Genomic DNA, 15,813 nt, shown 5'->3' with positions numbered 1-15,813 from the left:
CCTGGAGCAGAACAGGTTGCTCTTCCGGTTGACACTGAAGGCAAACAGATCCACATGAGGGGTAGCCCAAAGGGCCAAGATCTCTTGGAGGACTTCCTGAGCTAGTTACCACTCGCGGGAGGCTGTTCGCTGCCTGCTCAGAGCGCCCGCTTCAGTGTTGTTCCCTCTGGCTGGGTGAACGGCAGCAAGAGAGATTCCTTCCTGCAGTGCCCAAAAACAGAGCTGCATTGCTTCTTTGCACAGTAATAGTAACCCTAGACCTCCTCTATTGTTGAGGTAGTACATGGCCACTGTGTTGTCCGTCATTAGGACATTGTTCCCCCATACAGAAGGCAGAAAGGCCTTCAGCACTAGTAGGATTGCCCAACTCCAAAAGGTTGATGCTTCTACTCCGATGGAGACCAAAGACCGTATGGGGCAGTAACAACGCTATTACCGCCAGCGGTATTAGCACTACGGTAATAGGGATTGGGCGAAGCGCAAGGCAGCGGTAATAGCGTTACCACTGCATTTCTGCTGCTCCACCCAACCCATGATGAGGCCCATAGTCAGATCGTTGGCGTGGGTTCCCCAACCCATTAGGGAAGCATCCTTAACTACCATCATCTCTGGCCAGGGTTACCAGAAAAGTTCCCCTTTCACTACGTTCTCCTCACAGGCCCACTGGAGATCATGTGCGACCTTTCTCGGGTCTTCAAGTAGGTCAGTCATTCTGCCAGAGAACTGAGACCATTGGGTCCAGAGGGCTCAATGAAGAGACCTCATTTTCAGAAGAGCCTTTCGCACCAGGAAAATGCAGTATACCAGGAGGCAGAGCTACCTCCGAAAATCGAAGGCCGGAAGACATTGGCCATTCTGAAACTGGCTGACCATAAGCCGAATGCTTTGAGCCCTAACCTACGGTGGCAAGGCTTTAACTGAGAAAGCATCCAGGATAGCTCCAATGAATTGAAGCTTTTGAGAAGGTATAATTTGGGACTTCTTAAAATTGGGTGAGAAGCCCAGCCGGTGCACAGAGTGGCAGGTTATACTAAGATATTCCAGAACCTGTTCGGGAGAACGGGCCCTGATCAGCCAATTGTCCAGGTAGGGGTAGATGTGAATCTCCCCCCTTGAGATGTGCTGCCACTACCGCCATTAACTTGGTGAACCCTCGGGCAGAGGTGAGCCCAAATGGCAGAAACCAAAACTGAAAGTGAGAACTGCCAATTGCGAACCTCAGATACTTCTTGTGTTTTTGATGAATAGGCCCATGAAAGTAAGCATCTTGAAGGTCCAAAGATACCATCCAATCCAGGAGCTGGAGGGCCTACAGGATCAGAGAAAGAGTAACCATTTTGAATGTGTCCTTCCTGAGGAACTTCAAGTATCTCAAGTCCTTCAAGTTTGCGCCTTGAAACACTTGTGTATAAGCGTGTTATAAATGCCATATCATATATCAAAATGGGTCTCAATCCTCTGTCTTTCTTGGGGATCAAAAGGTATGGGGATTATCACCCCTGGTTCCTTTCCGCTACAGGTACCGGCTCTATAGCACCTTTCTCCAGCAGGATGGAAACCTCCTGCAGAAGGAACGGGGGTCTGAAACATTGAGTGAGTGGCCCCCTGGTGGCCTTTTAAAACAAAGGGAAGGCTGTAACCCTGGGCTACTGTTTGCAAAGCCCAAGCATCGGAAGTATTGCCCCACCATTTTTCCAAATGCTCAGTGAGCCAAACCCCCCAGCCCCCTCAACAGTCCTGTGGTTTTGGAGTAGCGGTGGTAGTGGCTGATGGCAAGGAGGCTGCCGTTTGGCGGTCTTTCCACCACAACCTCATCCACCTTGAGGAAATCTTCTCTAGCTGCTTTGGTTGGCCTGGCCCCTTGTCCTTCTGAAAGATGAGTAAGAACGAAAGGAATGATCCCTCTAAACTGGAGTCGAATGGGCTTAGCAACAAGCCACTTTGCTGCTGCTTTGGAAGATTTGAGTTTTTCCAAGCTTTCATCCACTTTGCTTCCGCATAGATGGGAACCGTCGACAGGCATATTCAACAATCTTGATTGAACATCAGGTGCAAAGTCAGTCACAGTCATGCAAATCTGCATGCATTAGTACTGGCTGCCATAGCCCTGCTTACACTGTTGGCAGAATCAAGACCAGATTGCAAAGACTCACATGGCCCCCTTACCATCCTTAATATTTAGGAAACCATCCCTTTCCTCCTCTTCCGGGATATGTTCCATAGCCATAACATCCCATAGCGTAAAGGTAAATTTGGCCAGGGCACAAGTAAGTTAATGGATTTTAATGCCATACTACTGGCAGAGAACTCTTCGCCAATGTATCAAACTTTTTGGCATCCCGGCCATGTGGTATATTCGGGTAGGCGGCAGCCCTAGAAAATAAGGTAGCAGCCTGCACTACCAAAACTTTCAGGAGTGGGATGTTGGAGAAAAAAAAAAAAAAGAATCTATATTTTCGAGAGAGGTTTTTACGCACTGCAGGGTTAGTATCTGCAGTTCCCAAGTGGCTATTAACCTACTCTTTAAGGCAGTGTAGATGGCAAAATAGGAACCTTTTGAGGACCTTTATCCAATATATCAGTACGGTCATCCTGCTGGTAAACCGTGGCAAGAGTCCGTCCCATTTTTTTTTTAAACTGCTAAAAAGTAAGTCCCCAAAAATGTGTGATATCTGGGTTCAGTCGACGGACACCCCCTGGACCAATCGGGGTCCACTGTGATGTCTGCGGATGATTGTCAATTAAAAATGTGAGGCGAGTCATATTTTTTTTTAAACGCCCACCATAATGGATCCACGGACAGCCACCGAGCAGACATCGCAGTAAAAACATTTTTTAAAAAGACATTGTACTTGTTAAACTAATGAAACAATCTCTGTGGAGATTCCAACTAATCCAACATGGCGACTGTTTGAAAGTTTTTGACGCACCTCATGTTTTTCACCATCCAAACAGCAGGCGCGTCTGAGGTCCGTGGACATCACGATGGCCCCTGGACCAATCAGGGAAGTGGGTCTGCAGACCCATCTCAGATATGACAATTTTTTTGTATCTTCTTTTTAGCCGTTTAAAAAACAAAACGAAAACTACTGGACGGATTTACAACAAATTTACGTCCAGCGATTTGGGATGTAGCCGTGAACAAACTTTTTTTCCATTGAGTCTATGAGGAAAACCACACATTTTGGTACACCCCCCCTATAACTTTGCACCCTCTGGACGAAAGCTCACCAAACGTCGCAGAATCAATCAGAGGGGATAACATATTTGTTTTGCAATGTTTGGTAAGATTCATCCATGGTGGGGCAAAGTTATAACCCGCTCAGTACAGGGTAAACAAATCCCTGACCATTTTTTAATTTAAACCAGCAGGAGCCACAATAAGTTGACCATTGTTCACACTGAATGACCTACACTCGGGGCTTGCAAAAATCTACCAGCCCACTAGCAATGACGGGCAATTTTTATGAAGGGGGCGAGCTCCATTTGCCCGATACTCAACCTTGCTGGAAAGTATGGGCCGTTAGAAAATTATTTTGCATTTACTGCAAGCACACCATTTGCATAAACTGGCAAATGCAAGTTTCACTGTGCATGCTTGGCAGCAGTGTACCAAATATGAAGTGTGATTATGGCAACATGAACCATGTTACGAAAACGCTGGTTAACATTTTGTCACCAGTCACCTTGGGTCGAGTGCATTTCTCTTAGGTCGAATACGTGAACTAAGGAACTTGCCCTGCAGGTCTAGTGGGATTTTTAATAATTTGCAAGGCCTGTACACATAGCTAATACATTCACTATATCACACATAAACTGGAGGTGCACGTTGATTAGTGGATGTACTCAAGTAATTAGTCAAATAGTTTTTGCTGACAACATATTGGACTGGATACTGGAGAGAAAAATAGTATAATGCAAAGTGGCTTGATGGGTTTCCTAGTAAACATGAATGCACCGGCAACGTTAGTATTTAAGTAGAGTTGTGTTTCTGAGATTAAAGAAAGTTTTATAATAATTATAAAGCCTAGTATCCTTTAGAATAAAACATTCATAAGAAGCCGGTTTGAATCGAGAGTGGGTGCTTGTGTGGACTGACAATAGTGAGCTACAACAGGCAATTTGGTTTTTGAAAATATTTTGGGATTTGTTATAGGTAGCCTTGGATTGATCTCCATGGTGAGAAGCTGGAGACCAAATTTGTTGAAGTTATATTATTCTTTTAAACACATTCCGTTTCTGACTACCTCACTGTCGGTTCCTTGCCCAGAAATGTGTGAGGAGATTGCATAAATGGTGATGAGAGATGCCATGCCACACCTGCGTGAGCCAATACATAAAATATACTAGTTATTTCATGCTATTCTTGCGATTTCCGGTCTGGCTAACAAACAGTTATTATGTTAGTTCATGAAAGACGAGCATTCATTTGCACCTTGTACAACAAGAACTTTGAAAAAAAGTGAGTCTGCCAGTGCTGTGTATTTTTCATTGGGAGAGTACAATAAAAATGCCATGTAAAACGTAATGGCTGCATATTTTGTGCAGTAGGATATCATGTTTGGGAAGCAACAATGCTTTGCCTTAGGTCTTCTGTAACGTACTTCAGCGAACAAAACGTTGTGACGCACTATTTTCTGAGAGAGAGGAGAGAAAATGGAATACAGGGGAGCCTGCAATAATGTTCTTATTACAGGCTAGTTGTGTCATTAATACGGGCCTGTGATAAGAGATTGAAAACACAAACACTTGGTTATCGGTTAATATGATTCAGTAGTGATGTACGGATGCCTGCTGCTTTAGCTGGCAAAGAGCAGAATTACAGCTGTCATTGCAGCCCTTAATTAAAGTCGTGCCAATCTTTTAAAATTCCTTTCTTTTAAAATAGCTTATGTGATACTTTCCAACTATTAATTAATAAGGAACAGTTTATGGATGGTAAACTGTATATGGTGACATGCCGGAGTTGAACAAACAAGAGCAAAATTCTGTAACTTATTTTAAAGGACGAAATGAACTTTTTTAGATGCTTTTTATTGAACTTTTAAAACTATTTTTCTGCAACACATTAGGAGCTACATATTAGCTATTTTTTTAATCCAACCCGATTCTACATTGATAAGCATCAGCAAATGCACAATCTCTTCCATTACACTAAGTAGAAGGGTAATGACTATGTATTTTGAGGAATAGAATATCCCTCATCATACGCGAAAATGATATTGCAAGTCACCTCGGAGTTCCGTGACCTTACAAAGGAACTCAACCCTCAGGCTCAATCCTCTATTTGGTCACAGACCACCTTGTTAACTTCCAATATCCTTACAACATAGGGCATGGGGTACTTTATGAAGGTGCTGTTATCATTCTCGACTCATCACCTTTGGTTTTCTACTGTTGCTTGTTGATTTCCACAGTGACCTGTGTAATTGGAGTGCCATGTAATAACTTGTATATTGGGCCTGAATTTCAACTGTTTCCGTCTATATATTTTTGCCAGTCTGGTCCAATCAACAGTTACAACAGGGCCAAATATTCCTTATGCAACTTCGAAATAGTTAAGGATTGTTGTTATCCATTTTAAAATCATTGGTCTTCAAACTGGGCGACTGTTGTCCCCTCCCATGGATGTCTAGGGGGAAGAGGGGGGTTCCAGACTCTTTAAAAAGGGATTAAGTGACTGTTTTTAATGGCTTTTTTTTTTTTAAAGGATTATGGCAACTTCTTTTAATAGACAAAATAAGCAGTCGGTAATCTGCTATAGCCTGGTGTGATGAGGGCCAGAGGCGGGGCCTGCAGGGACGGACAGTCAGGGCACGCTACGCGCTAGCGCAATGAACACAGTTGTCACAGTGTCTGAGCGGAGACTGACTGCAGGCTTTCTCGCTCATCTTGGTTATGCAAATGTGGTCTATCCTGACCACGTCAGACCATGTGTCACATGGACACCACAGCCCCCTCGCCCCCCCAATTTGGACAAACAAACTTTTCAAACATTGCTGTAGTCTTTGGCTGTGTTCGCAGAGGCGCCAGTGTTGTGTGCTCCTGCTCACACGCGTCCCTAGATGCCATTCAGGATGTACCCTTGGAGTCGAGTGGAGGGTACCAGCCATTTGCGGAGTGAGTATCGTCCTCCATCCTACCTTTGTGAGGTGGCTGATCTGGCTGGACTCCTTTCCCTTTCCCTGGGTGCTGGGGTCTCCTGGGTTTGTGGGCTTCTCTCCGTTCTCCTGCTGGTGGCGTTTGTTCAGCTGACAAAGGGCGGGCCCTCATGGGGGTTCGGTCTTCTTGGGATTCCTCCCACAGGGTGGGTGGTATCCGCTTGAAGTGGGATACATTCCTGGTGACAGTTTTGGATCCTCGCATGGCCGTGGCTAGCCTGTGCTCTCGATGGGTGATGGCCCAGGGGAGGGCCATCTTCCCATGTGGCATAAGGTTCTTCACTAGTGCATGCAGTGTCTCCTACTTGGAGGTTGCTTGGTGTAGCTCTTCACGAGCGGTCTTCCCATGCATTGTGTTCTTGCCTTCTTCGTTCTATCTGCTCCAGGTCCACATGTGGGGGTTGCCAGGAGTGGTGAAGTGAGTCCTGCTTCGATGGGTTTCCCCAAACATCAGGGCCGTGGGGCTAGCCGAGTGAGGAGTTTGTCGATAGAAATCTGCATAGTTCGGGTAGCCACGTCGTCTTTTGTCCTTAGCGATCCTCACGCACTTATTGATGGACGCCATAAATCTTTCTGCATGACCGTTGGCTCGGGGCCAGCACAGTGTGATGTGGTGGTGATGGATTCCAATGTTGTCCATGAAGTGTTGGAAATCCGTGCTTGTGAATGGGGTACCGTTGTCACTTGTTATCGACGATCGTATGCCATGGGGAGAGCAAACATTTTCTCTAGCTCTGTTGTGACAGAGGCTGCATCGGTGGAGTTGACCGGCTCGACCTCCGGGTACCTTGTATATTTGTCCACAGATACCAGGAGATAGGCTTTGTTGGCGATTGTGCAGAAGTCTCTGCTCACTGCGTCCCAGCAGCACTCACTTCTTGGTGGACAGGCCATGGGCTCTGGTGGTATGGGTCAGCGGGTAGCTAAGCATGCTGTACAGGTTTCCACGAGGCCTATGACATTCTGCTGTACCTGCAGCATTCGTGATTTAAGAAAGGCTGGTGTCTTCAAGATCCCCTGGTGCCCTCCATGAACGAGCTGAAGAGCTCTCTCGCGAAGGCTGGTGGGCATTATGATGTGGTACCCCTTGAGGATCAGGCCTGCCAGAGACACAAACAGTTAATGTCGTATCCCAAACAGGGCTGGAATCATCTCCTGAGCCTGGTGCATTCAATGGGCAACAGCGGTGACAAATGTTTTCCACTCGCCGCCAGTATCGCTTCCTTGGTCATTTGGAGGCAGGGGTCTCTCTCTGTCTGTTTCTTCTACTATTTCGTCCAGCTTCATTGCCTTTGGTTTGGCACAGGCAATGGTATGACATACGTGCTCTTCTGTTTTCTTGACTGCTTCGCATTCAGTTGCCGTGGCAGGTCTGGGGGTGTTGTGACAGAAAATCTGATCGGCCCCTGCTTGGCATTGCACTTCAAGGTCGAATTGCTGTAGTTGGAGCGTCGAGCGTTTCATCCTGTTCCGGGGGGGGGGGGGGAGCTGTGGCGCTGATCCTTTGAATATTTGAGCCAGAGGTTTTTATGTCATTAATACTTTCACAGGGTGGCCCAGGATGTATACATGAAAGTGTCTGCACCACCATTTTCTCGTGCTGACAGCTTTCGCCGTCTCATAGTAGTCTTCTGTGCCACAATTCAGGAGTGCATTGAAAAGTCTCAAAGACATGGTGCCGAGGTTGAGCATAAGGAATGTCCTTTTCTTCGACGGTGAGATCACGTGCTTTGAGGCTCAATTCGAATTGCTGGACCCATTGCTCCCAGCGAAGCCCTGCACAGTGGCCAAAAGGCTCAAATGGCTTCATGAAAGAGCCCTGTGTGGTATCAAACCACGTGCTGGTATCTGTGTTTTCGTTCTGTTGCCTGGGCAGCGTTGCTGTTGGGTCTTGCACCATGTTGTGGTTTCATGCAACCGTAAGGGTGCTCAGGGAGGCACGTGTGCTTGGCGGGGGTGTTGTCCCACCCAGGGTGAATTGGTTGTGCCTGGTGGTTTTTAGGCTGTTTTGTCCACATGCTCACAAGTGCGCTGCCTTTAATTGCCCTGCAGGGTGGGTGCTTCTCTAGTAAGCCTGTGGTTTGTGCCTGGCCAGTGATGGGGTGCACAGCTGGCTGCAGCACTGTCAGGTGGCTGCTTTCTTGCAGGCTAATGGAGCTTAGAGTTCAGTTGGAACTGCAGTGTCACTGTGAGGCTGTTTACTGGCAGGCTAATGGCCATGGCCTAGGAGGCCAGTGCTGCAGGGTGGCTGAACACTTGTGGGGCAGTTGTGAGGACCTGGGGGGAGGGGGAGGGGGAGGGCAGGTGTGTCTCCTGGGACCTTGGGTGGCCTGTGGGTTGAAGGCAGTTCTTGCCGGCGTTCAATTGCAGCACTTACTGTCCGCTCCAGCATGTTCCTCCGACCCCCATATGTGGGCAGGCACAGAAACAATATGTGTACTCTTAGAGGGGTTCGGTATGAACATTTTTTAATACCACGGTTTATAGTATTACATTCAGGGGCACACCAAACAGAAAAATGCCACTATAGTGCAGCTTTGCGGTCATTCTCTGGCCGAATCAGACAACCGTATTGAATGCCCAGTCAACTAGCAACCCCTGCTTGCCCCCCCAATTCATCCAAACATATTCACCCATGCACCTAATATTTGCCTACTCAACCATCCACTAATTCAACCGTATTTCCCATTGTATCCATCCATTTACACGCAACCAAATTCACCCACTCATCCATTAATTTAACTATCATGAGCCTCTATATTCAACAACTCTTCCTATCATCAGTGTTACAACAATTTTCGCCCACTCATCTAGCCACCTCAGGCCAACCATATGCATTTCCTTGCGCTTACAAAAAATACATTTAACGAACCAAATATTTTGGGGGCAATGAATGCATCTTCAATTACAAACACGCGATTTATATAAAACATCGACACTTGTGTTTTTTTGTTTGTTTAAATTACATTAATATATTTCTATAGCAACAATAAAAACCAGTCATATGGAGGGAAAACAGATCCAGTTTTGGAAAAAGACACGAACGTTTACGTGCGGTCGGTAGCGATCCTGCGTCACCCTTCCCACTACATGCAGAGTCACAAATCAAGTCCGAGGCTTTGGTTGGGGGTTAGGCCCAGGCTGCGGCGGGGCTCCACAACATTCGGGACGTCAAGGGAAAGCGAGGTGGATTGCGCTACAGTCATGCTATGCTACACAAACTCAACTCACACTTACAGTTTTACGTTCTCCCCCAGCGCCTCGCTAAGACTCTTCTTGGCCGCTTCTAACTCACTCACGAAAGTCGCCATCTTTGTGCCCGCCCGCTTGCTATTTTCTTGAAAAATAATTCTTTTAACCACGTAATTCCATCATTGGAGAAACAAAAACAAAGGCGCCCGCCCGCTCCGAACGTGTGGACAAAGCTATTTAAAATTTAGCGCGCATGCGCGAGAAGAGGTTTTCGATACTAGTCGACTTTAATCGAGATAGGCAAGCAAATGAAAAATCCTATTTGTGGGCACGCTGTTTGACACGCTTGTGGCCGTGCTCTGTCCAGCTGATCTGGATATCCCTGGATGCCAACTATAGATTTTTTACGGGGGTAGATCCAACCTTTCGATTTTTGTTGGGGGTGAGGGGAGAAATAGGAAAGCTTGAGAGCCCTAGCCCTGAGGTCGAAACAACACCTTTTAAGTATCTTATGTTATGTTAAAGAATATTTATACCTACCATGCCCCCTGGTACTCTGGCGGATCTGAAAAGCAAGAGGGTAGGGAAAGTTAGTAGGACTGAGTGGGATGAAAGTGCAAGAGAGCTGTGATGTGCTGTTAGCAGCTTCAGTTCGGTTTATGTTTCAGTTGGTAGCAGTCATCTGCTTTTGTGCAAGGTTATATGTGGTTTTGTTTTGGTGTTGCGATGTAGTGAACTTTGTGTGGTTTGTTGTGCTGTAGAGGTATGGTTGTGTTTAGTTCAGAGTTTGAGTGGTGTATACAGAGGTGTTTTTTTGTTTTGTAGGGTTGGTTAGTGGCAGCACGATCTCGATGTATGCTAATCTCCACAGTTCTGCCCAGATGTGACACACGCCATTCTCCACAATTCTATCTAGGGGTGGCACATGCCAATCTCCAAAGTTATCTAGATGTGATGCATGTTATTCTATACAACTATGTCAAGATGTGACGCATGCTATTTTCCACAATTCTGTCAAGATGTGACGCATGCTATTCTCCACAATTCTGTCCAGACGTGACACATGCTATTCTCCATAATTCTGTCTGGATGTGATGCATGCCCAATTTTCATAATTATCTCCTAGTGTGACACGTGGTTAATCTTATACAATTCTCTGCATGGGACGTGTACTAAAATGTAGTAACCCCCTGATTTGGGACACCTGGATAGAGGGAGAGTAAATGCATAACAATAAATGCAGTAACACGTAAAACGTATGATATACCAAAGCAATCAGGCTACATGTGAGATAGGATTACTATACAAACAGTGAGCTGGATGCATCAGGCAGCCATCTAATAGAGAATAAGATAGGATAAGAATGTACTTTTATTTGCAGGAATTGGACAAAAGCACTGGTATTTACAGGCAGGTCTGTAAACGTCTTAGCAACACAGTCACCTAACCTGCTGAACTCTCTTTGGAGCATACTGCTTTTGGATTTCCTTCTTTGGAGGCCACACAGCTTTGCCTTATGGCTGAGGGGGACCATTAATGAGGCTGACTTCTAGAATTTGAAGTGTAAAAAAACAAGCATTGGCAATGCCAATAGTTTTGGTGTTTACTGCTGTTCTTTGCATTATGCAATTATAGGCACCACGGTGCAAGGAGGAGAGTGCAAAGTTTTAAAGCAAGATGCGATAAGGGATGTGCAGGTGTGCAAGAGAATGAGAAGGGGAATAGAGCAAGGGAGGAAGCCACTGATAGAAGGTGCCATTGATGATGAGCAAGAGGAAATATGAGTGAGAAAGGGTGACAGTGAGAGGGTAAGAAATACAGCGAGAGTGTGAGAGGAAGGATGCAAGGGGTAGAGAGGAGGTAAGGTGGGTGGGGAAATAGAGGATAAAGGGTGGGTGAAGCTAGAGAGCTAGAGGGGCTAGGTGTCCGTGAGTGGGGGTTGTCACACATTGGGGTCTGAGTGACCCACGCACCTCTTCTTCGCGCCCGGTGAAACAAACCAACAAGGTGCCTATCAAAGTTGTGACGCTTCGCCACAATATCCAACGTTTTTCAGCCCCTTCTCTCGGTGGCGGTTACCCTGGAGGTTGGGCTCAACAACATCAAAGGTATCAACAACTTAGCCTTTGCCTACAACTCCCAGGAAACCTAATTTTGCGTGTAGTTCTGACTATGCGGAACGTGAGCTCTGACGGGTTTACGGCGCTCCGCCTCCTGAGTATATTAGGCACTGCAGCGATTGCTGCTTCTGATTAAAGTTGCAACCGGCATCCGAAGTTTCGTCTTCTGTGCCTTCCAGCCTTCCCGTGTATCCATACCTGAGAATTCTCAAATACTTGTGACTTCCTGTGTACCGGACCCTTGCCTGCTCTACGGTTTGCTTATTTCCTGATCCTGAACTGTTTACCTGTGTACCAGACTTTTGCCTGTCCTACGGATTTTGCTGCCTGTTTACTGGATTGCTTCCTTCTGTTCTAATTTATTTACCACCGTCTTTCTTCCCAGTTGACTTCAAGTACTGTGTACATTCCAGTGTTCTTTTGTGGATTTCGACTCCATTCCGAGGTTTTGGATTTGCCTCCTCAAGTGCACGCAAGGACGCTTTGCTGATTAAACACAAAACTCTTTTTCTGAAAGTGCACACGGACGCCTTGTTGAATATTGTGCACCTACCCATATCTAGTGCGCCCCTCGTGCCGCCCGGGTATAGCTTCCCTACTAACCTTCCTGTTTATTGTTTTGTACCTCTGTTGTTCTAGTTTAGGTTATTTCAACTCCTGTCCAATTCCTTCTGATAAGACTTCCTTCATTTCTATTCCTATCTGAATCTATGCATTTCTTACCCGAATCCAAAATAGTAGTTAATTTCGTTTCTGTACTTACAGGGAAATTCCAATTCTGTTCCTTTTCAATGATAAGGGGAGCGGGTGACCCAGGTACTTTCTGCTTCTGAGAGGCTTTTTTCTTTTTGATGATCTTTGCTTTTTCCAAGTATTTACCAATTGTTCTTTTCTTTTTAGCTGGGTCCGTGGCGGTGTGTTCTCCCCGCTCTTTTGGGTGATCAGTCTCTCAGTTGGTAATTCAGTACAGCTGAGGGTCATATCATCAAAAAGAGCTTATTCCCTCAACAGAGAGGAGGCTCAGGTGGAGGCTCCATCTCGAGCTCTTCAATCAACATCCAGTACTTCCTTCCTGGTCGCTTGCCTGAAGCACTCGCCGGCCAGTGAGTAAAAGGGGTAGAGTGGAGAATAGGGTATGATGGTTGGCAGTAGGGTTGGGAGGGGATGGAGATGGGGGGTTGGGTTGGTGTATGGCGGTAGAGAGAGGAGGTGGGGGTAGAGAGAGTGGGGTGTTGGTGGGGTTTGGGTTAGTGGGGGTAGAAAGAGAGGTGGTAGGTTGGGGTAGAGAGGGTGGGGTAGAAAGAGTTGGTAGGGTGGTCGAGGGTAGAGAGATTTGAGGTAGGATGCGTGGTGGTAGAGAGAGTGGGAGTAAGGTGGCCTATTGTAATTGTCACTCTCACCAGACGCAGCACTGCACAAGACGTATCCTGAGGACAGCTCTACCTACTGACCAAAAATGGGTATACTTTATTGAAATGTAAATGATGTGCTGAAACAACCTATATCCGTAGACCTGACTTTCATGCTCAGAAAGTTCCTGGTGCATCTCTGTACGGAGGCTTTTAGGAAATACTGAACAGTTCGCTCCTCTCACATGCAAACAGCAAAGAGCCACTGCTGTCTTGTAGTGAGGTGGAGCCAGTGCTCTCACTGTGCACCCAGTTAACTGGCAGTGCTGTGGTCCAGGTCCCCCATCCTGAGGAAGCAAACATTTTCACAGCGACCCCTAACAGAAGCCATGAATAATCTTGATTGAGTGGTGAGGTAGTGGTTTGCAAGCAAAACATTCCACCAAAATGAAAATTGCTCTATCCTTTCCCAAACTATCAGTGATCAGACAGTGAACTTATGTAGAAAAATTATAACACCAGAGAAATTGTTATATGTAAATGGCCGTGCCACTAAAGACACACCCGTGTATTTTTTGTACACAAATAATTGAATAATTATGGGCACATTGTTAATACCTTGCGAAAAATTTGTTGAATAGTAATAAATGGGCAAAAACATACCCTGACCAAATCAGCGTGTTGTATTTGTGCGTGTGACTATTGAGAACTCCTCATTAACCAAGAGTCTTGTCCAATACAATATCTCTTTTCATTCTGTACAAAAATTCCAAATCCGAATAACATTAGTGCTTGCCCCTTCTTTTAGTAAAGTATGGCTGCAGTGCAAATACGTGCAGAAAATACTGTAGTGTTAATAGCAAAAAGTAAATCTTACCGTAATCCTATTGGCTATGCCCAAATGGGTTGGAGATAGATAAGGACATAAGATGCCCAGTGTTGTGTCGCATATGTCTGTTGGTAATGGGTACAATACCTAAATAGGGTATCAAGATTAAGATATTCAAGGATAATGCCACCATAATAAAGGAGCGCATTGTGGCCCATTATGTTATGGGGATAGCCTGATCAACAAAAACTCACCTAGTTACAGCAGCATTTCCGGTTTCAAAATACCCATAGGCGTTCCGCGCATGTGTAAAGCGCGAACGTCAATAATGTACTCCTTCTGATGCGTCTCATTAACATGTGACATCATGCACCCAGTGACGATGCGCGCAGCATCACACGCATCAGCTCAGTGACATCATATGTTTACATATGATTCACGCATGTGCAATACAATGCGCAACAATATAACTCAATGAGATACTTCTTCATCATGTTTATATGAAATGGATGGTGTTAAATGGGAAATCTATCCTTAGTTCTGATTCAAAGTTGATTTTTAAAATAAGTGATTATTGAGAAACCGTTTCAAGGAGCCACGTACAGAATGGTATTTTGTATTTCAAATTAAAAGAAAGAGATGAAACTTCAATCCTAGCTGAGAATGATGATATTGATAATTTAAATATGAGGAAATGCTGGAGCCCCATATATATGTAATATATAAAGGTGGTTGGATCATATCAATACTCATATCATTGAAAATATGGTAAACTGGACCAATTACTTATAGTAACAGGCATTCATTTGAAACTTATATATACACCTAATTTAGATAATACCAACCATCCAGTATTAGGAGGGCCTATGTTCCCCCGTTGTTTAACCAAGCGCAGCCTGTATTTGCCTGTTACTATAAGTAATTGGTCCAGTTTACCATATTTTCAATAACATGAGTATTTATCTACAAATCTTAGATTGTCTAGAGCCACACATTTCTTGAACGCACCTTTGGCCCATTCTTTTAAATTCATTTTTGCAATTGGTGATCCAACCACTTTTATATAGTACATATACATGGGGCTCCAGCATTTCCTCATATTTAAATTATCAATATCCTCATTTTCAGCTAGGATTGAAGTTTCATCTCTTTATTTTAATATGGAATACAAAATACAATGAAGATTACCAAGGTTCTTAGCGCCGGTAGTCTTGATTCTATTAAAGACACAGAGGCGAGCATTATGCTTTAACTTATTTAAGGCCATGTCCCACAGCAGCCATTTTCAAAACTTTATACCTTCAGTTTCAACAAACTTTCTCTTTTTTTGTGTTAAATAGGAAAACAGAAAGAAACAGTCCATGACCTGGGACTACTAATCCGCACAAGTCCCCAGAGTTCCTGTAGTTTTGACCTGAGTTTGCACACCAATCCGAGACCAGCACTGTCCATGCCGCACTTCCTGCCTGAACTCCTTCCTCTTTCTTTGATGTCTTGTAAACTGTAATAACTGAGAACTCTTCCAACTTCCTGAACTTAAACTGGAACAGGTTATGACTAGATTCAACTCCCAGCTGACTCTACCACACCGGACTCCATCGCCATGAAGTACTGTCTCCTTTAGCTGCTCTTGGCCTCGTCTCCTAGAATCCAAACCAGAAGTACATCATTAGGGCAGGTGTATGCAGTCATCAGTGACATAAGCATATACAAGAGAGACAGTAAATGGACAAAATTCCATTTCATCATCATATGAGGGTGGGATAATACTCGCCTCCGTGTCTTTAATAGAATCAAGACTACTGTCGCTAACAGCCTTGTTAATCTTCATTCTATGTAAAGAAGGGAGGCGAGCATTATGCTTGTTCAAAGCTTTCTAACACCACATTAGCTAACAAAGCAATAGGTTTGAAATAGAAAGTCTTAAACGTGGACTTTGAGGACCAGTCTGCTGTTTTTAAAATGTCATGCAAGGATGCTCCTGTTACAAAAGAGTGAGCCCCAAATATGTTCAGGTCTATGCCCGCCCAGTACATGACCTCCCTAACTCACCTAGCTATGTTGGCTGTGGCTATCGCATGAAACGGCTTCCTACGCGCTATCAGTAACTGCTGCACACCTACTGGTCTCACGTTCTCAGTCACTCTCTCATACTCTTTAGT

The 15,813-nt window shown here is 45.1% G+C and overlaps 1 protein-coding gene across 2 annotated transcripts in view; it reads right to left on the bottom strand.

Moving 5' to 3' along the window:
* Positions 1–9,572, bottom strand: part of TADA1 (transcriptional adaptor 1) — a 310,842-nt gene extending 301,270 nt beyond the window's left edge. For both annotated transcript variants that reach the window (XM_069641190.1, XM_069641191.1), the window contains exon 1: positions 9,399–9,572. In XM_069641190.1, coding sequence (XP_069497291.1) covers positions 9,399–9,472 — 74 coding nt within the window. In that variant the 5' untranslated portion in view covers positions 9,473–9,572. The remainder of the gene's footprint in view (positions 1–9,398) is intronic.
* Between the last annotated feature and the right edge of the window lie 6,241 nt (positions 9,573–15,813).

This window comes from Ambystoma mexicanum, chromosome 1q (genome assembly GCF_040938575.1).
Source record: "Ambystoma mexicanum isolate Mex_15411 chromosome 1q, UKY_AmexF1_1, whole genome shotgun sequence".
In the NCBI taxonomy this organism is placed as follows: Eukaryota; Metazoa; Chordata; class Amphibia; order Caudata; family Ambystomatidae; genus Ambystoma; species Ambystoma mexicanum.
Note: the sequence above shows the minus strand (reverse complement) of the source record. Positions and strands in the feature narration are given on the sequence as shown.